We start from the raw sequence: 23,225 nt of genomic DNA, 5'->3' as shown, positions 1-23,225 counted from the left end.
AATAGAACTGTTCTGTAGAGACACAGACAGGAGAGGGTTAATAGAACTGGTCTGTAGAGACACAGACAGGAGAGGGTTAATAGAACTGGTCTGTAGGAGACACAGACAGGAGAGGGTTAATAGAACTGTTCTGTAGGAGACACAGACAGGAGAGGGTTAATAGAACTGGTCTGTAGAGACACAGACAGGAGAGGGTTAATAGAACTGTTCTGTAGAGACACAGACAGGAGAGGGTTAATAGAACTGTTCTGTAGGAGACACAGACAGGAGAGGGTTAATAGAACTGTTCTGTAGACACACAGACAGGAGAGGGTTAATAGAACTGTTCTGTAGGAGACACAGACAGGAGAGGGTTAATAGAACTGTTCTGTAGAGACACAGACAGGAGAGGGTTAATAGAACTGTTCTGTAGAGACACACAGACAGGAGAGGGTTAATAGAACTGTTCTGTAGAGACACAGACAGGAGAGGGTTAATAGAACTGGTCTGTAGAAATGTGTTCCCTCTCATCTGATCTCACACCAATTAGTGGATCTGAGAGGGCTGGATAGGTGAAAACAATGACAGCAAGTAGATGGAGCTACAATATCCAGTTAAACCAGTAAGTCAAGCTGACAGTATTGAGATGCAGCCCCTGTGTTTAATGGCCAGTACCTTTTGTGATCTCTCTGTTGTCAGTGAGACCTCCACACAGGGAGATGGCGATGTTGGGCATGTCTCCCAGCTGGTCAGAGTAGCTGTCCACACCGCTGTCCATCCCACTGCTGCCCACCGACTGAGGTGATTGGTTGGCGCTCCGCGCCCCTGTCTCCGAGCCCCCTCTCACTGAACCGTCACTAAGGAACAGGGTCATAGGTTCAGGAGTGGGGGACGAGTGTTTGTGTAGGACAGAAAGGTGTGTGTGTGTGTGTGTGTGTGTTACCTTTTAGGGAAGTACAGAGCAGCTACCTCTGGCTCTAGCTCAGTGATGTCATCCAGGTAGATTCCATCCGAGCCCAGGTGGTGGCTCCTCTTGTCTGCAGGTACAGCGTCACACGTTACCATGGATACAATGATTGACATGGCATTTTCATCCATTAACTTAACGTGTAGCTAATGGTGGAGGCAATCACATCTACAGACGTGAACGCATGTTGAGTGACAGCTGAAATTCAAATTCTGCCATCTAAACTCTATTCCGCTTGGAGGCAATCGTTCGAGAAGACGTACCTTTCCTCTTGGATGGGGAGTCTGTGCGTCTGACCGGGCTGCCCCTCTGGCCCCCCTCATCCAGTTCTGACAGCAACCTGGAGGCCATCAGCCCCTCCACCTCTCTACAGGCTGCCCCTACTAACTCCATGTCCCCTCCAGCCCCGGGTCCAGACGTGTTGTTCCCAGGCTGGGGCATGTATGGGTTGAGGGATGGGGGGCCATTGTCTGGGTGGCTCTGGGTCTGGACAGGGGGGCCACAGTCTCCGGGGATGGTCCTGAAGTGTGTGCTGTCACACACAGGGATGGAGACAGGGGACTTCATCCCAGAATCATGCATCTGGGATGGAGGGAGGTAGGAGGGCTAGAGGTGGAGAGAGGGAAAGAGAGAGAGAGAGAGTAAGGAAGAAGAAAGAAAGGAAGAAAGCACGCTACAGCAAGGACGCGGGAGGTCGGGTGTCGATAGTAGAGAAGGAGAGATAGGCAGAGAGAGGAGAGATAGAGGATGTGTGGTTAGCGTGAGCGCTAGGGTAAAAGCATGTCCTCAGCTGCTCTCATGGAAGATGATTAAAGTGGTTAAAGTTCCTCTGAAATCATCAGTGCTGATTCCTGGATCACTGTGTGGACTACAGCTAGACATACTGTCTCTCCCTCTTTGCGCCCCTTCATTCCTGTTCTGTCTCTCTGAATCGGTCTCTTCCCCCCCTCCCTCTTCGACTCTCTTTTTCTATTGCATTCCCTCCCTCCCTCCCTCCCTCCGTACCTTGGCAGCTTGAGGCAGCTCGCCCCAGGCCCACAGAATCTCAGGGTTGTCTTTGCTCTGATTGGTCAGCTCCGTGTCACTCTTCGGAGTGGAGGGGCGGGAGCCACCGGGGCTGCTGAGTGACAGACACACAGAGAGATGTGATTGGTTGAGCCAGCACTACAGAGTAAGGAGGACGGGTTGGAGTTACGCTCCAATGGAACATTTGGATAACGATCAAACTAAGGATCTTATCCTATTGATAAACAGTTTCCTCAATGTGTTTCAGGACGTTCCAAGTCGCACGTCCATCTTGGAACATGACGTGGATGTGGGGAACGCTGCTCCTATAAGTCAGCATCCGTACCGGGTTAATGCAAAGAAAAGGGAGGTAATGAAAAGTGAGGTAGCTTATTTATTACAGAATGACATGGCAAAACCCAGCAACAGCTCCTGGAGTTCCCCGTGTATTCTTGTTCCTAAGCCTGACGGTACGTCTCGCTTATTTACGGACTATCGTCGAGTAAATGCCGTTACAAAGTCTGATTCTTTTCCTCTCCCTCGCTTAGATGACTGCATTGATGGAATTGGCTCTGCTGCTGGCTCTGCTGTAAGTTAGATTTGCTATAAGGTTATTGGCAGGTGCTTCTGACATCTCGGCTTTTGTTACGCCAGATAACTTCGTACAACACACTGTGATGCCCTTGGGAATGTGTAATGCACCTGCTACTTTTCAGCGCCTAGTTAACATTGTGTCCGCGGATGAGCCACATTGTACTGCTTATCTTGACGATGTGGTGATTCATTCGTCTACTTGGTCTGATCATCTCGCCACCTTAAAGTGTGTTTCAGCGGTTGGAGAAGGCTTCTTTAACCCTCAATTTGGCCAAGTGTGAGTTTGGGAAGGCTACTGTGACTTACTTAGGGAAACAAGTGGGAAGAGGTCAAGTGCGCCCAGTAACTGGCTAAGTGGAAGCAATTGTTGTTTTTCCTGCTCCCACGACTCGCCGCCAGTTGCGCAGATTCCTGGGGATGGTAGGGTACTATCGTACATTCTGTAAGAATTTCTCGACGGGAATAGCTCCCCTTTCATCTCTGCTTAGTCCCAAGGTACCATTTGTGGTCCCAGGACTGTAACTATGCTTTTGATTCCGCCAAAGCGCTACTTTGTAGTGCCCTCAGTGCTGGCCGCCCCCAACTTTGACAAACCTTTTAAGTTGGAGGTAGACGCTAGTATAGTGGGGGTGGGTGCGGTTCTCTTGCAGGAAGATGAAGAGGGAGTGGATCGGCCAGTCAGTTTCTTCTCCCGTAAGTTCAACCCGTGTCAGTCAAGGTACTCCACAATTGAACAAGAGACGCTGGCTTTATTGCTAGCCTTACAGTTCTTTGAAGTATGCGTGGGCTCGAGTGCCTTGCCTATACTGGTCTTCGCGGACCATAGTCCTTTGGTGTTTTTGAAGCAAATGTACAATCAGAACGGCGGGCTCAAGGATACAATGTACAAGGATACAATGTACAAATAGCTTATGTGAAGGGTTCGGCGAATGTGGTTGCCGACGCTCTATCACGGGTTTAGTAACTGGGGATGCGTTGGTTTTTCTTATTGCAAACTGTACGTTTGCATTTTTTTTGTGGTGGCTGTGTTACGTTCCCCAGTTTCTGTGTTGTAGTTTGTGTATTTGTGAGTGTGTGTGTTTCAGGAAATGTTTTCCTGAAATTCTCCCCAAGCAGCTGATTGGTCGGCCCCCATTGCCCTCGTCAGGACGCAGCAGTCTTCAATTCCAGACTCCTTCTGAAGCAATATAAGCCAGTGTTCTGTTGCTCAGAAGAGCCCCCATGATCGCTGAGAGAGGAGGCTGATGGTTATATCATATGTTGGTTGTTGCGGAGCGTGAGACAGTACATACCAAAACTGCCTCTGTTAGTCATTGCTGGGAGCAGCCTTGTATGTTCTGTGTTAGTTTGTTGCTCAGTCAGATAGAGCTTATTTGATATCCTGTGTTTCTCTTCTTTTTTCTTTTTTATGTAAAATAGTTTGTATTGTGTTTCATTGGTTCCCAGGGGGGAAGGGGAAGGCACCTAGGGAGTGCTTAGGCAAGAGGCCCACGGGCATACATAACCCGTAGTATTCACTGTCTATGCACACTAGGAAAGACCTGGGCGGACCACCCCCTGTATTTTGGTTAGTGCACCAGGTGGTGCTAGTTAGGTAAGTAGTGGGTAGGCGGATAAGGTAGGAGAGGGGGCTTTGATATTTACTTTCTTTGCTTTGGTTCTGTCCAGCCCCTTTTTCCCCAAACTACCATGTAACGGAATAAATTCCTTGTAAACGGTAATTCGCTGCCTTTTGTCATCTTTACTCACACCTACAGTCCCATACCTCTTTCACACCACGGAGAGTTGAGTTGTAGCAGGGTGTTGCGTTCCCTCTTCCGAGAGGCGTGCGCAACAACGGACGTAAACAATACAGTACAAACCCACTGGGATTTTTTATTTTTTATTGAATCAATATTGTTTCCACGTCATTTCAACCAAACAATTATTTGTGATGTTGAATTAACGTGGAAAACTGGTTGGATGTTCAAAAAGTCATCACCGTAAGAGAATTTCGTATTGTTTTCACCTAACTTTGAACCTAAATCCAACGATAAGATTTTTGGTTGATTTTACTTTAAATTCACATTAGTTAACAACTCAACCAAATGTAAATCAAAACTAAACGTTGAACTGTGCCCAGAGGGAAGTCTCCGCTGGTTTCTGTCCCATGGTTTTAGACAATATGTAGTTGGTCCGAAATGAAACGAAGGATAACTTTGAAGACTTAATTAAGCTATACTGAAAAGTGAAGTGACTTACCTGACAGGAGAAGGGAAGACAGAAGTCTGCTGTGGACAGGAGATGGACAGACCACCACTAGGAGGGATAGACAGAGTACGTGTCTGCTCTATTATAGCACTGGAAGGGGAGAAAAAGCGGGGAGGGAAACAGACGTATAGAGAGAACAACTGTCAGCCATACGCAGTTATTTTAATCTACAAAGGCATACGACAAGATGAGTCGAACCAAACTGTGTGTTATTCTATTCTGGTCGTGTGTGTCTGTCTGTGTGTGTTGGGTCATATTTATGTACCTCTGTGAGCGTGCCCAGTCTGTGTCAGAGTGTGTGTATGTTGTGTTCGGGGTGTAGTTGTTGCTCAACACACTGGCCTTAGGGCCCTGCTCTCCATTGAGCTCCCGAGAAGAGGCCCTGAGACAGCGAGAGAGAGAGAGAGAGAGAGAGACAGAGAGAGAGAGAGAGAGAGAGACGTTAGCAGCAACAACACACACACACACACACACACACACACACAGAGATATGACACACAATGTTTTCTCAGGCCTCTTTTGCTGAAGATGTAAAACATTCATGTTGGTCTGATGTGTATTAGGATGTGAATCCAGTTGCAGCACTGGAAGTATTTGTACAATTATTAATTCCAACAGTTTTTATGAGAGATATTAATATCCTAACCCTAATTCTAACCCCTAACCCTAATTGTAACCCTAAACCTAACCCCTAAACTGAAAATAGCCTTTTTCCTTGTTGTGACCAGCGAAATGTCCCAACTGTCTGAATTGTCCTTTTCTACTATCCTTGTGATTTCTGATCCCCACAAGGATAGTAAAACCCAAAAAAACACACACAGACATCAGATGAATGAGAGAGAATCAGGAGGGACTGAGAGAGGCCCTGTTCACCACGGTCATTACTCCGCAGAGTCAGAGCGCATTGTGGGAAAAGAACGAGGCACTGGAGCGTCTCCAACACGTGGGACAGAGAGCTGGTACTCACAGAGCCTGAACACAAAAACGCACACACAGAACACAGATAATTGGGTTCACAAAAGACAGACACTGGCCACTTCAGGCTTGTTTATCCAGTCTCAGTCAGCACCCAACCAGCATATGGACAGACTAACAGACTTAGTGACTTACTACTATGCCCACTGTTGCTTTATTACTCAGGGAGAGGGGCTGTTTGTGAAGTGATTTAGTTGTGAAGTGATTTTGTGTGTTCTTGTGCGTATAGGTGTTTGTCTGTCTGTCTCAGACCTGCATGGAATGCCTGAGAACAGAGTCTACCCCTCCCTGCTGTGTCCCACGCACACAGAGAGGAGCTGGCAGTGGTTCATGTGTTTCACAGAAACCATTCTGATGCTGCAGTGGAGCAAAGCTATTCTGGAGTCTCTCTCCCTCACATGCACGCAAAAACACACACGCGCGTGCACGTTCCCATAAACCACATCTCAGAGGGATGATTCCTCTACCAAACACACACATGCAGGATCGCAGAAAGACCAAACTGAGAATGCCTCAACAAGACAGTGTAATCTTCTCTCTCCTCCCCACACAACCACTTGGCTGCAGTCAGTAGCTGCTGACAGACAGCTGTGTCGCATAAACAAGCCTCGCCCTGCAATACTGGCAGACCGCTCCAAAACAGCCCAAACGTGACCCTGTCTGTTTTCAAATGAGCATCCTGAGAACTTCACAGGAAGTCACACGCACGCACACACAAACACGCACAGCCATGCAGTGTTGATGTAAATACTGTCTTTGCTGTCATCACCTGCTACTGTTGTTGTCGTGCTCTCTCTCCTCATCAGTGCTCATGTCGATGGTGAACATGTCCTCATCCTCTGAGTACTCCCCACTCTCCTTCCGTCTCCCTCCTCCGCTTTCCCGTGCCTTCCTCCTCCTTTTCCTCCTCTTCTTCATCATCCCTCCTTCCCCTCCTCCTGTGGTCTGCTGGGAGCCCAGCGTCTGGACCTGGAGGGAGGTGGGGTCAGAGAGGCGAGACACACCCCTCCCCAGCTGAGCTTCCATTAGCTCCGCCCCCTGGGACACAATAGGTGATGTCGCCAGGTATGACGGAACCACTTCCTGTTGGGGACAGAAAACAGGAAGTGAGGTCATGATGAAACGTAAATGGATTGTTAAGTAACAATCAGGAGAAATTGGAATTAAATAAAAGTTTATATTTGATATTAAGAATAACATTCATCTTTTCACTCCCTCCTTCTAATCTTCAGGGTACACCAGGTGACTCGGCTCTCTGCACTGCGTAGGTAAAATCAATGGGGAAGCCAGGGGAGAAAAACATATTACAACCTATGCGTTATGATAATTTAGTTGTTTGCTGCACTATAGACCCCTTTTCAGTACACGACATACTGACGTCACGCACATATGCGCGCGGCTCTTGGCTGCAGTAAGAAAGTCATCGCTATCCGCGCCCATTTAACATAGGCTTTATGCTTTATTTACTTCTAAACATAAATCACTTTTTGGGATTCTCAGACACTTACAGTGAGGGAAAAAAGTATTTGATCCCCTGCTGATTTTGTACGTTTGCCCACTGACAAAGAAATGATCAGTCTATCATTTTAATGATAGGTTTATTTGAACAGTAAGAGACAGAATAACAACAAAAAAATCCAGAAAAACGCATGTCACAAATGTTATAAATTGATTGAACTTCCATCCTCTCAGACCAGGGGCACATTGTATGATTTTATGGTTGGATCAGAATCACCGTTATAATCATTGGCAGGTACACCAAGTCCAAATAACCATCTCTGTCCATGGTTTATTTTGGCTAGCTAGCCACCGGAGGGCAAAGACAACGCGATGGAACAATTCAAATGTTTTCAGTCGATGACGTTTTACTTTTGACATGATGTGATTGGTGTGAAGCCGAATTCAAACTGGCTTCCCTTTACACTTTTTTTGGTGCACCAGGACCATTCACAGTTGAGCTCGCTCAGTTTAGCTCAACTCTGACTGGCTATTCTTTGAAAACAAATGTATCAAGGGATGCCAAATGCTCGCTGGCTTCCCTTGCATTCAATGCTATGGGCGTCAACAATGTCATACTATTTTTGACCAGACAGCATCAGATAGATGTGCTACACATAATGAGACAGAGGGGTGCTGTTTCACTCAGTCTGAAGCTTTCTCCTGTGAGATACATTCACCACTTGCGAACTGAAGGACACAGAGAGGCTTAATGAAACACAGAGAGGCTTAATAAATTATTTTACATGTTTTTTTTTCTTTTTGTATTGGTTAGGTTTTGGGGGAAGCCTGAATTCCCTTGGCATCCATGAATACACACCACTGGCTCTCTGGCCAATTAGTGACATGAATCAGCCAATTAGTCAATCAGCTACAGATTAGCAGTAGTAGTAGGCCCTCTAGGCGTGTAGTTGAATAGTCCTGATCTGCAGTAAACTAGGTTGCAGCTGCAGCACTCTGTAGTACTGTGTATCATTAGAAGGTCTAGCCGTGAGAAGGATCTGTGGGTGTGGGTTTAGGAACACATACAGATGGTAAAGATTTCCTCTGCTAAGGAAATACACTAGGAACACGGTGTGTGTCTACAATCTTGCATGTGTGTTTACACTTGCAATTTAAGACCCTAAGGCTACTACAATTAGCACCAAACTAACACTGCCCACAATGCATACTATCACACACACAAGGCCACGTGTGGTCCGATGCACATGTCCACAGAGAAGCTAACAGCAGACTACATTCATGGCTGTACGGACACAGACGTATTAGCAGCTAGCGCTCTGGGCACAGCATGTCAGGTTACGTCCATTCACTTAATACCCTGACCCTGAAACCTACATCACACTCAGCTCATCCTACTGGAATACAATCCTGCCTCAACCCCACTAAATAGAATATATGAAATAAACACCATTATTTCAACTAAACCTGTATCACGTCTCAAGCCTGTCCAATGTCCTATATGGGGATTACTCCTTGGCTTATATAGCAACTTTCAACCTACTCGTTATTTACGTTGATTTGATTGAGTTGAGTACATCCACCTAATCTAAACTATAGCACAACCCAAACAGGAACATGTCATTCCAACAAACAAAAAAATGGTTATTATTATTATAATAAATTTAAAAAATATTTAAAAAATTCACACCAAATTCAAACATACACATATGATCAGCAACTTACAGACCAGTGGAGGCTGTTGAGGGCAGGACAACTCATAATAATGGCTGGAATGGAGCGAATGGAATATTTGATACCATTCCACTGATTTTTCTCCAGCCGTTACCACGTGCCTGTTCTCCCAATAAAGGTGCCACCAACCTCCTGTGTTACAGACACACTCAAACAACGATTACATACTCACACCCCCATCCCTAGTGCCTGCGTTATTGTTTACCGCATGCCCTTAAATTCTACCAATTTGTTTTTCTCGGTCGCCCATACTATTTCAATATTTAAAGATAAATCATTCAATTTTTCCATTTTGTTAATGAAGAAAGATTCATGATTTATTTCCACGTTTTTTGTATAGATTTTTTTCAAGATGAGTGATGAGAAGAGAATAGTCCAGCCCAATGGGTCTTATTTCACACCACATTTTCCATGTCTTGAAATATGCAGACACACAGATTAAAAGGAAGTTTACATTGTAATACTTCTGACAGCCAACTTTCTAGCTCTGCCCATAAATGTTGGACTTTATAGCGTTCCCAGAAAACATGGATTATTGAGTCATTGTTAGTTTTACACTTAAGACATGACTCTACCGTTGTGCTGTAAAATGTGTGAATTTTGTCTCTTGTATAACAAATTCTATATATTAGTTTATACTGGATTAAGACACTCTAGACCCAAACTGTTACAGACCTATATCCATCCTGCCCTGCCTTTCCAAAGTCTTTGAAAGCCAAGTTAATAAACAGATCACTGACCATTTCGAATCCCACCGTACCTTCTCCGCTGTGCAACCCGGTTTCAGAGCTGGTCACGGGTGCAACTCAGCCATGCTCAAGGTACTAAACGATATCATAACCGCCATCGATAAAAGACAGTACTGTGCAGCCGTCTTCATCGACCTGGCCAAGGCTTTCGACTCTGTCAATCACCGTATTCTTATTGGCAGACTCAATAGCCTTGGTTTCTCAAATGACTGCCTCGCCTGGTTCACCAACTACTTCGCAGTTAGAGTTCAGTGTGTAAAATCGGAGGGCCTGTTGTCCGGACCTCTGGCAGTCTCTATGGGGGTGCCACAGGGTTCAATTCTCGGGCTGACTCTTTTCTCTGTATATATCAACGATGTCGCTCTTGCTGCGGGTGATTCCCTCATCCACCTCTATGCAGACGACACCATTCTGTATACATCTGGCCCATCTTTGGACACTTTTCAACCGATCGCTGCCCGCACCCGCCCACCCAACCAGCATCACTACTCTGGACGGTTCTGACCTAGAATATGTGGACAACTACAAATACCTAGGTATCTGGCTAGACTGTAAACTCTCCTTCCAGACTCATATCAAACATCTCCAATCCAAAATCAAATCTAGAATCGGCTTTCTATTTTGCAACAAAGCCTCCTTCACTCACGCCGACAAACTTACCCTAGTAAAACTGACTAGGGTACAAAATAGCTTCCAATAATCTACTCAGCAAATTGGATGCAATCTATCACAGTGCCATCCGTTTTGTTACCAAAGCGCCTTATACCACCCACCACTGCGACCTGTATGGTCTAGTCGGCTGGCCCTCGCTACATATTCGTCGCCAGACCCACTGGCTCCAGGTCATCTATAAGTCTATGCTAGGTAAATCTCCGCCTTATCTCAGCTCACTGGTCACGATAACAACACCCACCCGTAGCACGCGCTCCAGCAGGTATATCTCACTGGTCATCCCCAAAGCTAACACCTCATTTGGCCGCCTTTCCTTCCAGTTCTCTGCTGCCAGTGACCAGTGACTGGAACGAATTGCAAAATCGCTGAAGCTGGAGACTTACATTTCCCTCACTAACTTTAAACATCAGCTATCTGAGAAGCTAACCGATGGCTGCAGCTGTACATAGTCCATCTGTAAATAGCCCACCCAATCTACCTACCTCATCCCCATATTGTTTTCATTTACTTTGCTGCTCTTTTGCACACCAGTATCACTACTTACACACCATCATCTGCTCATCATCATCTGCTCATCTATCACTCCATTGTTAATTTGCTAAATTGTAATTACTTCGCTACTATGGCCTATTTATTGCCTTACCTCCTCACGCCATTTGCACACACTGTATATATACTTTTTTTTTTCTATTGTGTTATTGACTGTACACTTGTTTATTCCTTGTGTAACTCTGTGTTGTTGTTTATGTCGCACTGCTTTGCTTTATCTTGGCCAGGTCGCAGTTGTAAATGAGAACTTGTTCTCAACTAGCTTACCTGGTTAAATAAAAGTGAAATAAAAAATTAAAATAATACATTTTCGTTAATTGTAATTTTGTTAGTTATGCACCAACTTTGCTTCCATATTGTGCAAACGTCAGTTCTTTTTAGGTCGTGGATCTAATAGTTTATCGTTTTTTCTAAGAGATTGTCAGTTGCATTTGCTTTCTGCAAGGTTTTGTAGATCTTCCCTATCATATGAACACTGTTTTCTGACTCAAATCAAATTATATATATCAAATTATATATATAAAAAACTGTATAACAGTATATAACAAATTAGTCGATTCGGCTATTTCAGTCACACCCGTTGCTGACAGGTGTATAAAATCGAACACACAACCATGCAATCTCCATTGACAAACATAGTAGTAGAATGGCCTTACTGAAGAGCTCAGTGACTTTCAACGTGGCACCGTCATAGGATGCCACCTTTCCAACAAGTCAGTTCGCCAAATTTCTGCCCTGCTAGAGCTGCCCCAGTCAAGTGCTGTTATTGTGAAGTGGAAACGTCTAGGAGCAACAACGGCTCAGCTGCGAAGTGGTAGGCCACACAGAACGGGACCGCCGAGTGCTGAATTATCTGTCCTCGGTTGCAACACTCACTGCTGAGTTCCAGACTGCCTCTTGAAGCCATGTCAGCACAAGAACAGTTAGTTGAGAGCCATGGCTGAGCAGCCGCACACAAATCTAAAATCACCATGCGCAATTCCAAGCCTCGCCTGGAGTGGTGTAAAGCTCACCGCCATTGGACTCTGGAGTGATGAATCACGCTTCACCATCTGGCAGTCCGACGGACGAATTTGGGTTTGGCTGATGCCAGGAGAACGCTGCCTGCCCGAATGCATAGTGCCAACTGTAAAGTTTGGTGGAGGAGGAATAATGGTCTGGGGCTGTTTTTCATGGTTCGAGTTAGGCCCCTTAGTTCGACAACTGCCTTTTTTTTGCAGTTTTATAATGCTATTCTACACATTTTTTCATAAGGATAAAAGAAAATGCTGCAGTTTTAAAGCTTATTTCCTTAAATTCTACACTTTTTGCCATCGGGCAGGGATTGTTTTGTTTTGCTTTTTTATAGCTCATCTCATGCTTTTGTTCACATTTTGCCATGAGGCCGAGAGACAATTGTGCAGTTTTAAAGCACATTTTTTGCAATTCTACATAATTTGTCACGAGGCTAAGAGAAAATTGTGCAGTTTTAAAGCTAATGTCCTGCAATTCTACACAATTTGCTATCATATGTGACCAACCACCTTGATTCAATCTTATGTTGCAAAATTTGAAATTGTGTTTTTTACATTGGATAAAAGTAGAGACTCAGAGCTACAAAATGGTATATCATACACTGCAGTTGAGGAACAATGAAAATGATTTCTGCTTTGAAAGTTGATAAACTTGTAACCCCACTTTTGAGAAAATGGTCCTTGAATATTTTGTTACACCTACTGGAGAGCTCTTCTTTGTCTACACCTACTCAGTATCGTTCACACCCTTTTAAGCCTTAGCCCCACCCATCTCTTTAAGGATTCACATGTGAGGCCATGTGCTAAATAGTGTGAGTAAGGTAGTGTAGTAAACAACCAAAGATTTCAAGGCTAAAAGTGGTGAAAGCAATAGCCTACAATAAGGAAAAATTCCAGGTTAAAGTACACTTTATCTAGTCCTTGGCATATATCCTAATCTGACTTTGGTGTAGGTCATGTTCTTCATATTCCCGTCTCTGGTTAACGCACTATATCAAATAAAATCAAAGTGTATTTGTCACATGCACAGGATACAGAAGGTGTCCCGTGTGGCTCAGTTGGTAGAGCATGGTGTTTGCAACACCAGGGTTGTGGGTTCGATTCCCACGGGGGACCAGTAGGGGGACCAGTACAGAGAAAAAAAATGTATGAAATGTATACATTCACTACTGTAAGTCGCTCTGGATAAGAGCGTCTGCTAAATGACTAAAATGTAATGTAAAAAATGTAAACGGTACAGTGAAATGGTTACTTGCATATTGTTGTTTTAATTTTTTTGTACATTTTTTTTGGGGGGGGGGATTGATCAGCAGATAGATTGTGGATAGATTGTGGCTTCCATTAATGTAATTGTGCGCATCATTTCATTCCCCTATATATTTTTTTGTAAATATAAACTCAAAAGAAGAAACGTCCCTTTTTCAGGACCCTGTCTTTCAAAGATAATTTGTAAAAATCCAAATAACTTCACAGATCTTCATTGTAAAGGGTTTAAACACTGTTTCCCATTAACAATAAATTAACATGCACCTGTGGAACGGTCGTTAAGACACTAACAGCTTACAGACGGTAGGCAATTAAGGTCACAGTTATGAAAACTTAAGACACTAAAGAGGCCTTTCTACTGACTCTGAAAAACACCAAAAGAAAGATGCCCAGGGTCCCTGCTCATCTGCGTGAACATGCCTAATAGCCTGACTACACTGCTCGCGTCATGTGCGCGAGTGTTGCAAAATAAATTTAGAAATCTATGTAATTCAATTATTGCATCTACACTGCTCGCGCGTGTCAAAGAGCTTCAGCGTTGCCAAGGGCTAAAATAGAAGTCCTTTCTATTTCTGACGCAGATCGCACTGCAAGTCTTGCCTCTCCCATCTCCTCATTGGTTTATAGAAGCAGGTACCCACGTGCCATCTCCTCATTGGTTATACCCACGTGGGTGATTGAAAGACGAACTGTGTTGCCGGTTGTCGTGGTAATACTATGAAAGTTTAGATGCCAATCACAATATAAGTTCAAAGATGAAAAAGCCTGGAAGGAGAGATGACTAGAAACGATTCGATTTACCGTTTTATGTGTGTTGAATCCCCCATATATATAGATAGTTGAATCCCCCATATATATAAAATTCTATTGGTTGCAAGAATTTTGTAATGCTGCAATTAGTTGGTTGTAATAGCTGCATGTGTGACATAACTCCACAAGTCCTATTTATGATATAATTTACAAAGAGTAAAAAATATTGTTTTTTTATCAATTAGTATTTTTGAGTTAAACATAATATTTGTTGTAATATGTGTTCTGTCTTTTCTGATGGATTAAACTGAAATTGCAACCCACATTTTTATAGCTTGTTTTAAAAAATTGCGATATTGTGGATATTATTTCATTTTTAAATAACCAAAAGTGAGAGGTTGTAATCTGAATAATGGGAAAAAGGCCATTATGATTTGGATTACAACTCTTTAACTGCCTTGACTTACCTTTTGCCTGCCCCTTGTACTATAATAAAGTCTGAGACCCGTATTATCTGCCTCTTGTGTCTGTATCTGGGTCTTAGCCTGAGCCTTGATACATTACTGAACATGGGGTGAGACATTCTTACTAATCTGCTAGAGAACCAGTTCAGATTTAAGTATAACTTTTGTATGACTGAAGCCTTTAGTGAGAGGTCTAATGCTTTAATATTGAATCATTTCTGCCCTCCGAATTCATATTCATTATATAAATAGGCCCGTTTAATTTTGTCTGGCTTGTCGTTTCAAATAAAATGGAATATTTTTTGCTCATATAATTTAAAAAACCAGGCCATAAGCAAATAGGTAAACTGGGATATGACTAAAGAGTTCATCAGGGTGATTTTACCACAAATAGACAGGTATTTACATACTAGCAACAAGTCAAAGTGTCCAGATAGAAATATTGTATAAATATTTTATAATTACTAGATGATGCTTACCCGACACACTTGTCTAAATTGATGGGTCATGTGAAGGAAATGCTATAACCACCCTCCAGCCACATCTAGCAAACTCGATGGATCACTAAAGTCTGGACATGTACACATGTTCATGAAATGCAATAGATGGCCGTAATCACCCCCAGACACAACTGGCTAACTTGATGGGTCATGTAATAAACTGGTGAAGTGGAGTCTTTTGTTTAGACATGTAGCTAGCTACCTAGCTAAACAGTTAACCACAATCCTAACCCATTCTACTAGCAATACAAAGCGGATCGTCGTAGATAGCCACCATGCATGAAATGCTGTAGTATGAATATGCAGGTAGCTAAAGCTAACCAACTAGGTTCAATGTTAGCTAGCTAGCTAACAGTAGGCTATAACTAGCATTTGCAAATGGCTTTCTGATATACAAATAATATTACTACAGAGATCATACACGTAACGTTAGCTTGCGAGCCAGCAAGCTAATATTCAATAGCTAGCTAAAAGTACGCTTTAACTTGCAATGAAAATGACTTTCTGACTAAATTAAAAATGCATCATATCTGAAAATGTAGCTTGACTCTTACCCATATACAATGCCTTAGGAAAGTATTCAGACCCCTTCCCTTTTTCCACATTTTGTAACATTACAGCCTTATTCTAGAATGGTTTAAATTAAATGTTTTCCTCATCAATCTACACACAACACCCCATAATGACAAAGCGAAAACAGGTTTTTAGATATTTTTGCAAATGTATAAAAAATAAAAACAGAAATACCTTATTTACATAAGTATTCAGACCCTTTGCTATGAGACTCGAAATTGAACTCGGGTGCATCCTGTTTCCGTTGATCATTCTTGAGATGTTTCTACAACCTGTGGTAAATTCAGTTGATTGGACATGATTTGGAAAAGCACACACCTGTCTATATAAGGTCCACAGTTGACAGTGCATGTCAGAGCAAAAACCAAGCCATGAGGTCGAAGGAATTCTCCGTAGATCTCCGAGACAGGATTGTGTCGAGGCACAGATCTGGGGAAGGGTACCAAAACATTTCTGCAGCATTGAAGGTCCCCAAGAACACAGTTTCCTCAATCATTCTTAAATGGAAAAAGCCAAACTGAGCAATCGGGGGAGAAGGGCCTTGGTCAGGGAGGTGACCAAGAACTTAATGGTCACTCTGACAAAGCTCCAGAGTTCCTCTGCGGAGATTGGAGAACCTTCCAGAAGGACAACCATCTCTGCAGCACTCCACCAATCAGGCCTTTATGGTAGAGTGGCCAGGTGGAAGCCACTCCTCAGTAAAAGGCACATGACAGGAGTTTGCCAGAAGGCACCCAAAGGACCCTCAGACCATGAGAAACAAGATTCTCTGGTCTAATGAAACCAAGATTGAACAATTCGGCCTGAATGCCAAGCGTCACGTCTGTAGCAAACCTGGCACCATCCCTACGGTGAAGCATGGTGGTTGCAGCATCATGCTGTGGGGATGTTTTTCAGCGGCAGGGACTGGGAGACTAGTCAGGATCGAGGGAAAGATGAATGGAGCAAAGTACAGAGAAATCCTTGATGAAAACCTGCTCCAGAGCGCTCAGGACCTCAGACTGGAGCAAAGGTTCACCTTCCAACAGGACAACGACCCTAAGCACACAGCCAAGACAACACAGGAGTGGCTTCGGGACAAGTCTCTGAATGTCCGTGAGTGGCCCAGGCAGAGCCGGACTTGAACCCGATCGAACATCTCTGGAGAGACCTGAAAATAGCTGGGCAGCAACACTCCCCACCCAACCTGACAGAGCTTGAGAGGATCTGCAGAGAAGAATGGGAGAAACTCCCCAAATACAGGTGTGCAAAGCTTGTAGCGTCACACCCAAGAAGACTCGAGACTGTAATCGCTGCCAAAGGTGATTCAACAAAGTACTGAGTAAAGTGTATGAATACTTTTGTAAATGTGGTATTTCATTTTTTAATTTTTTTTATTGTCATTGACTGGAGATTATTAAGAGACAAAAAAAACGATTTAATCCATTTTAGAATAAGGCTGTAACGTAACAAAATGTGGAAAAAGTTAAGATTTCTGAATATTTTCTGAATGCACTTTACATAGATGAACGATTCACGGCAGACTGGAACCCCTTTAACTCAGTTTTGTTTGTACAGCTTGTTTGGCCAGCGTTGTGTCAAGGTTCACACTGACCGTGTACAGAAAGTAGTCCATCACAACATTTTCACACTGATCTTTGTCGATAGCCCTTGTTAAATTCCGGGCAGCAATGTTTTTGAGAGCAGTAGCAACACTTTTGCAGTTCTCCATGGCTAATATTATATCTTTCAAAAAAGCTGCGGTAGCAAGGATTATCTATACTGTACATACTGAGCAGCTCATCTTATAGACAGAAGCATGCTACATGGCAGACCAATCCAAACTCATCTCTCAGCATGTCCAGCCCATCCATTATATCAGCCAATCATGGCTAGCTGGAAGGTTCCTCGCTTTTTCAGTGGCTAAACCAAATAGGCTCATAAGTCAACAACTTTATTCGTATTTACAGATGGCATACACATTTGTTATTAAGGCACATGAAAGTTCACATGTTCCAGAAGGTATTTCTGCCACACAAAAAATACGCATTTTGATTTAAAAAAAAAATTACGTTAAAATGCCTCTCCTGTGAAGTAGTGACACATGCCTAGCTTCCTGAAACGGGTCACATATGCTATCTGCGGTAAATTTGGGTTGTGGGCCCCCCGAAGGTCGAGGGCCCTGGGGCACACGCCCTGCAGGCCCTTTCGGTAATCCGGCCCTGGAGAGAGGGGGGTAGGAGGGGTAGTTTAGAGCTTGGCTAGTGCCAGTGCAAACGGGTTCTTTGACACTGTTATCGTTGATCCTGCCACCTTCAGATAATCTGAAAACCTGGGAGGGAGAGAGAGTAGGAGAGAGAGATAGAGCCGTACATTGATACCTCAGTGCTCTCCCCTACCACGTATACGGTAGAGACGGGGAATCAGGGAGAGGACAGACTCCTCAGCCGTGTGTGTGTGTGGACTGTGCATAAATAGGGTTGTTTTTTCAGTGGGGCGGCGGAGGGACAGCTATGTTTAGGAGGGAGATTATTCCCAGAGGGTTAGGAGAAACAAGATCTTTACAGTCCAACCAAGACACACACTGTAAAATGAAGAACCAACTGGATGCTGAAAAGGTATACAGCCACTGTCAGGAAAATAGAATCTCTACAGTGATTCTTTGTTATTAAGAAGGAACATGTTTCTGCCTGAAAGAGGGGCATAGACTAGGGCAGAGAGGAGGAGAGGAGGGAGTAGGAGAGAGGAGGGAGGAGAAGAGCGGAGGGAGAGTGAGGAGGGGGAGAAAAGAGAGGAGAAGAGTGGAGGGAGAAGTGAGGAGGGGGAGGAAGAGAGAGGAAGAGAAGAGAGAGTAAAGGTTGTAGCAGGGAAAAGTCTGGTGAGGTGAGGAGAGGGGTGGAAGGAGACAGAAGAAGAGGAGAGAGCAGAGAGGAGAGAGGAAAGGTTGTAGCAGGGAAAAGTGAGGCGAGGTGAGGGGTGGAAGGAGGTAGAAGGAGAGGACAGGAGAGAGCAGAGAGGAGAGAGGAAAAGACAGAAGTAAAGAGGAGAGGTTGTATCAGGAAAGAGGGGTGGAGGGAAATGGGACCATGGTATGGATCGGGAGTCTGACTCAGACAGTCACGACATCCCAATTAATCTAAACCCCAGATTATGACAGCTCTGTTTTAATCCCTTTACTGGAGAAAAGACTAAGTATCATCCCTTCATCCCTTCATCATTTCCCTCTCCTCCTCTCTCCTGCGTGATGTTATTACTAAGGGCTGGGAGTTGGGTGTAGCAGCTACTCTGAGAGCTCGGAGAGCCACATACTAGATGAATAAATGACTGACTATAAGAACACACATCTGTAGACTGTACTTCAAACAAAACGATTCAGTCTGGCATTTCCCTCTACTAATGGTAATTGGCTTTCAATTTGCTGATCGTAGTAAATGTCATCTATTAAAAGATTCTTTCTCTCCTCCTGTCGTCTGTATCTGCATAAGACGGTGCCACAAAGTGCACACTATTTAGTACGCATGGCTTAGTGTGTGTGTGTGTGTGTGTGTAAGTATGACTGGTGCATCACTTCATACTGTGTGAGATCACATCACTGAGATTCTGCCTGAAACCTATTTGGCATGAACCCGTGACCTTTTCATAGATTCTTCACGGTTCTTGGCCGGGCTGTGTGTTTGGCCTTGGCGGGGCAAGGGGTCCATTCTGTTCCTGTCATGTCTAGGATCCAGTTACAACATGTGTCCTCATGGTTTGTTTCCAAAAAGCACCGCTCACATTACAGTCTAACAGTCAGTCTAACAGGGTTGGATATGTTTCCTCATGCCACTGCAATATTTATGTATTTCTATTGGTTGGTTCAAGTCAGATGCCAATAAGGTGTTATGTGATTGGCTATGGTTGCAGCTAGGGGGAGATTGCGAACGTCAATTCTTCCCTGTTTGATATTGACATGAAAGCGATAGGTCACGTTCTGAAATAGTGCATTCTATTTCCATATTTACAATGTGTACGAGTCCACTATTTACATTTCCTGTAAATGGTGAACTCGTACACATTGTAAATACGTAAATAGAACGCACTATTTCAGAGTGACCCACCGCTTGCATATATATATATATTATTTGCATGCTAAAAAATGAATCACGACTCTCCAGCCTTCAGCATAGTGTTGTCCTGCACCTGTACTGTGTTTCGTTGTGTCTTTCATCAGAGTTAACACCAATCAACTGGGACCACTGGCTGTACAGTCCTTTCTTTAAAAACACAACGCCAGAGTCAGTCTCTCTCTCTCTCTCTCTCTCTCTCTCTCTCTCTCTCTCTCTCTCTCTTGTGCTGAGTGACATTCAGCACATGTTGTCCTGTGAACAATATGTGTGCTGTTTCTAGCCATGGTTCTGTGTGTGTGTGTGTGTGTGTCACACGGTACGTACCAGTGTGTTCTCCGTCTCCTTGACGAAGAAGGCTTCTCCGTTCTCCCCCAGCTTCATTTGTAGACTCACAGGCTCTCCATTGATCTCTATGTCCACCTGATACACAGAGGAAACCAGCCATCACTATAGCTCTCCATCCCACTCTATCTCTCTCTCTCTCTTTCCTCCGCTCTACCCTCAATCACTTTCTTTCCTCTGCTCTACATTTCATGTCTCTCTGTCTCTCCAACCATCTCTACCATCCAACTCTCCTTCTATCTTTACATTTGTTCTATTTTCTATATTTTCTATCTTTCTCTCATCCCCCTATTCTCGCTCTGGTAATTTCCGTATGACACTGAGCCAGGATGACCCCCCCCCCCTCTTGCCAGTACTGTTAACACCCATCACTCTCTATTACCCTATGTCCTCTGTCCCAGTGCCCCTTTACCCAGACCCCCCCCCCCCCCCCCCCCACATTCCGTTGTCCTCTCACCACTTTCTCACGGGAACGCAGCACACCCATCTTGCCAAAGCGGACGTGGAAGGGCGAGCACTGCAGGGTGCCGTCAGGCTGCCGTACCACGATGACGTCGATGCAGCCTGAAAGAGTGGCCGGGTTCAAGCCCCGGTACAGCTCCTTCACCTGCACAAACACCTGGCCTGCCAACTGGCCCACGTAGTTCATGGTCTGAGACTGAGAGAGAGGGTGAGAGGGTGGAGGGGGAGAGAGAAAGAGAGAAATACATCAAATCTCTCGTTTCCCAAACTGCCTGACGCCGATTCTTGATGATCCTGTCGAGTAATATCCTGATATACCAGAGTGACGTTAATGCCTCGGGAAATATGGATTGATCAGCTGGGTTAGGTTTCCCTGACTCTCTAACTGTGAGTCACATTCCACTCTGACCCACCATCCTCATCCCCCTCGCATCAGGTCATTAGAAGGCTTTTTTACTGATGCATTTGTCACAATGATGCTGAAAAGCAACCAGCCGTGCCTCAAAAGCCCTCTGCCGAGTCCCACGGCCCTGTGCAGAAGAAGCAGCAGAATAGAGCTGGAGTTGCATTGCAATGGAAAGAAAGCTATATTCAGCAGACAACTCTGACTAAACCGAGGCGATATGGCTGAAAGGCTGAAGGCGGTTGAGATCCTATCTCCTACCCTCCAAATAAACGCACTGACGTTCTCATTGAAACACGTGCCTACACTCTGCATATCACGCACAGACACGCACCGACACACACATGCACATGGGGCACAGTGCCCTCTGCTGCACTGGCATCTGAAAGGGGATTAATCAGCATGCCAGTGTCTCAGTCACAGGCAGGCAGCAACACTAATGTCCTCTAATTACCAAAAGGGCCCTGGAGAGGGAGAGGAAACCATTTCCCTGGAGGCCCAATGTGAACGAAGTTAGGATTCAGACCGAATTATTCATGTAGGATAGACAAAAGACGATTCGCTAACAGTGCAAAAGACAGAGACAACATGTTCTGTAGAAGTCTTAACCACACACCTACAATCATTTTGGTGCAAATCTCCCTTTGACATGTGTGCATGGTTTATGTGGAAGTCAGAGTTAAAGATGCACTCCAGGATCTTAAACACATCAAATGTGTAACATATAGTACGAATTGGAATCGTAACATATCGTACGAATTGCAATAAAAAAAAAAAATGTTTTGCAGGACGTAACATATCATACGAAATGGATGTAGTACACAATTTGATGACATGGTACACAAAAAACGGGGACCACTTTTGGCTCATGAGCACCACTTTCAAAACTACTGGTGTTTGTGAGTCCATCTTTAAGTGAGCAGGTTTCAAGATAGAATTTGACCCTAACAGTGCAAGAGGGAGAACGACATCTCTTCTCACTAAACAGTGAGTTTACTTTGTTGGCTGTATACTCTCCTCTTTATTATCCCCGACTCAGTTTCTGCTGAGTCAAGTCTAGCACGCACACACACACACACACACACACACACACATGCCTTCTGGACAGATAGCTTTAATATCCTGTCAGTTCTCCTGACCAATGATCATTATTTCGTAACACCTCTCAATTACCAGGCTCTCAGAGAGGGCTGTCGATCTAACAGACTGTACAGACATCATCAACCACAGCGAGACAGACCTACTATGTGTTTTCTTTATGCCTGGGCACCTGATACTCTGTGTTCAAGGACGAATAGAACAGGCAAAGATAAATAGACGTTGGAGAACAGATATCTTGGAGGTAAAGTGTCGCTGTTTGAATCTACGAATCCCGTTTTTCACATTGTTGTCATTTTCGGGAAAACGTTTTTGTATTAGCTTCTGAAACTAACAGGTCTAATCTTTGCACTCGATCAAACAGTATATCCTAGACTAAGATACCTTAAACAGTACTCAAACAATGGAAGCATAAAGTCTCTCTCCTCACGCCCCCCCCCCACACACACACTTCTCTCTCCCTCAGTGTGACAACTGACAAGACTCCCCCCAAAGTGATGTTTGTATTGTCACACACACCAGGTAGGTGCAGTGAAATGTGTTGTTTTACAGGGTCAGGGCTTTGCTCAAAGGCACAGCAACAGATTTTTCACCTTGTAGGCTCAGTGATTCAAACTAGCAACCTTTCGATTACTGGCCCAAAACTCTAAACGCTAGGCTACCTGCCACCCTAAACCCAGTATCAGTGGCATTTCAGGACAATTACATGACTACCCAACCCTCACTCCCCACGCGTTCTGCCATCCCCACTAATACAAACACAGACCATGTGTTAACAGGGGAACTCATTCAGCTCAAGAGTTTCCTCCACTTCCCCCTCAAGGACATGAACCTGCTTCCTGGTTTCCAACCAATCAAAAGACACACAGTATTGGCCCAGGGTATATCCCACAGTAAAATAAACTACACTCACAATACAATGTCAGCTCTGGGTAGAAGTACAGGCACATAGGATCAACTCATACCTTCTGCAAATCATGAGGGTGGGACCACAAACCTGACCTGAGATCAGGAGTAACTTAGTCCTACTCCACAATGTAACACACATTTCATATTAGTATAACCCAGAGACACTCAGATTAGAGGTGCAGAAAGACCGATTTGTACCTTGTCAGCTCAGGGATTCAACCCAGCAACCTTTCAGTTACGGCCCCAACACTCTAACCACTAGGCTACCTGTCTCCCCTATTTAACTAGCTACATTAACTGCACCTAGTTTATCATCTTCTCTCACTTTACAGACAGCACACACGCACAAATGCATGCACGCACAAACACAAGACGGACACACACAGGACGGAATCAAACACACAAACACCACAGATCAACAACAGTCC

At 44.3% G+C, this 23,225-nt stretch overlaps 1 protein-coding gene across 4 annotated transcripts in view; it reads right to left on the bottom strand.

The window, feature by feature from the left end:
• The window catches only part of LOC115162510 (phosphatidate phosphatase LPIN1), a 43,211-nt gene that overhangs the window by 8,765 nt on the left and 11,221 nt on the right, over positions 1 to 23,225 (bottom strand). For 2 of the 4 annotated variants that reach the window (XM_029713868.1, XM_029713870.1), the window contains exons 2-10: positions 20,383 to 20,583; positions 19,908 to 20,003; positions 6,540 to 6,853; positions 5,061 to 5,177; positions 4,787 to 4,885; positions 1,952 to 2,066; positions 1,210 to 1,552; positions 923 to 1,016; positions 655 to 836 (exon numbers count right to left, since the gene is read on the bottom strand). In XM_029713868.1, coding sequence (XP_029569728.1) covers positions 655 to 836; positions 923 to 1,016; positions 1,210 to 1,552; positions 1,952 to 2,066; positions 4,787 to 4,885; positions 5,061 to 5,177; positions 6,540 to 6,853; positions 19,908 to 20,003; positions 20,383 to 20,583 — 1,561 coding nt within the window. The remainder of the gene's footprint in view (positions 1 to 654; positions 837 to 922; positions 1,017 to 1,209; positions 1,553 to 1,951; positions 2,067 to 4,786; positions 4,886 to 5,060; positions 5,178 to 6,539; positions 6,854 to 19,907; positions 20,004 to 20,382; positions 20,584 to 23,225) is intronic. The other 2 variants (XM_029713869.1, XM_029713871.1) reach the window with 2 other exon arrangements.

The sequence above is a fragment of the Salmo trutta genome, chromosome 25, assembly GCF_901001165.1.
Source record: "Salmo trutta chromosome 25, fSalTru1.1, whole genome shotgun sequence".
Taxonomy (NCBI): domain Eukaryota; kingdom Metazoa; phylum Chordata; class Actinopteri; order Salmoniformes; family Salmonidae; genus Salmo; species Salmo trutta.
Note: the sequence above shows the minus strand (reverse complement) of the source record. Positions and strands in the feature narration are given on the sequence as shown.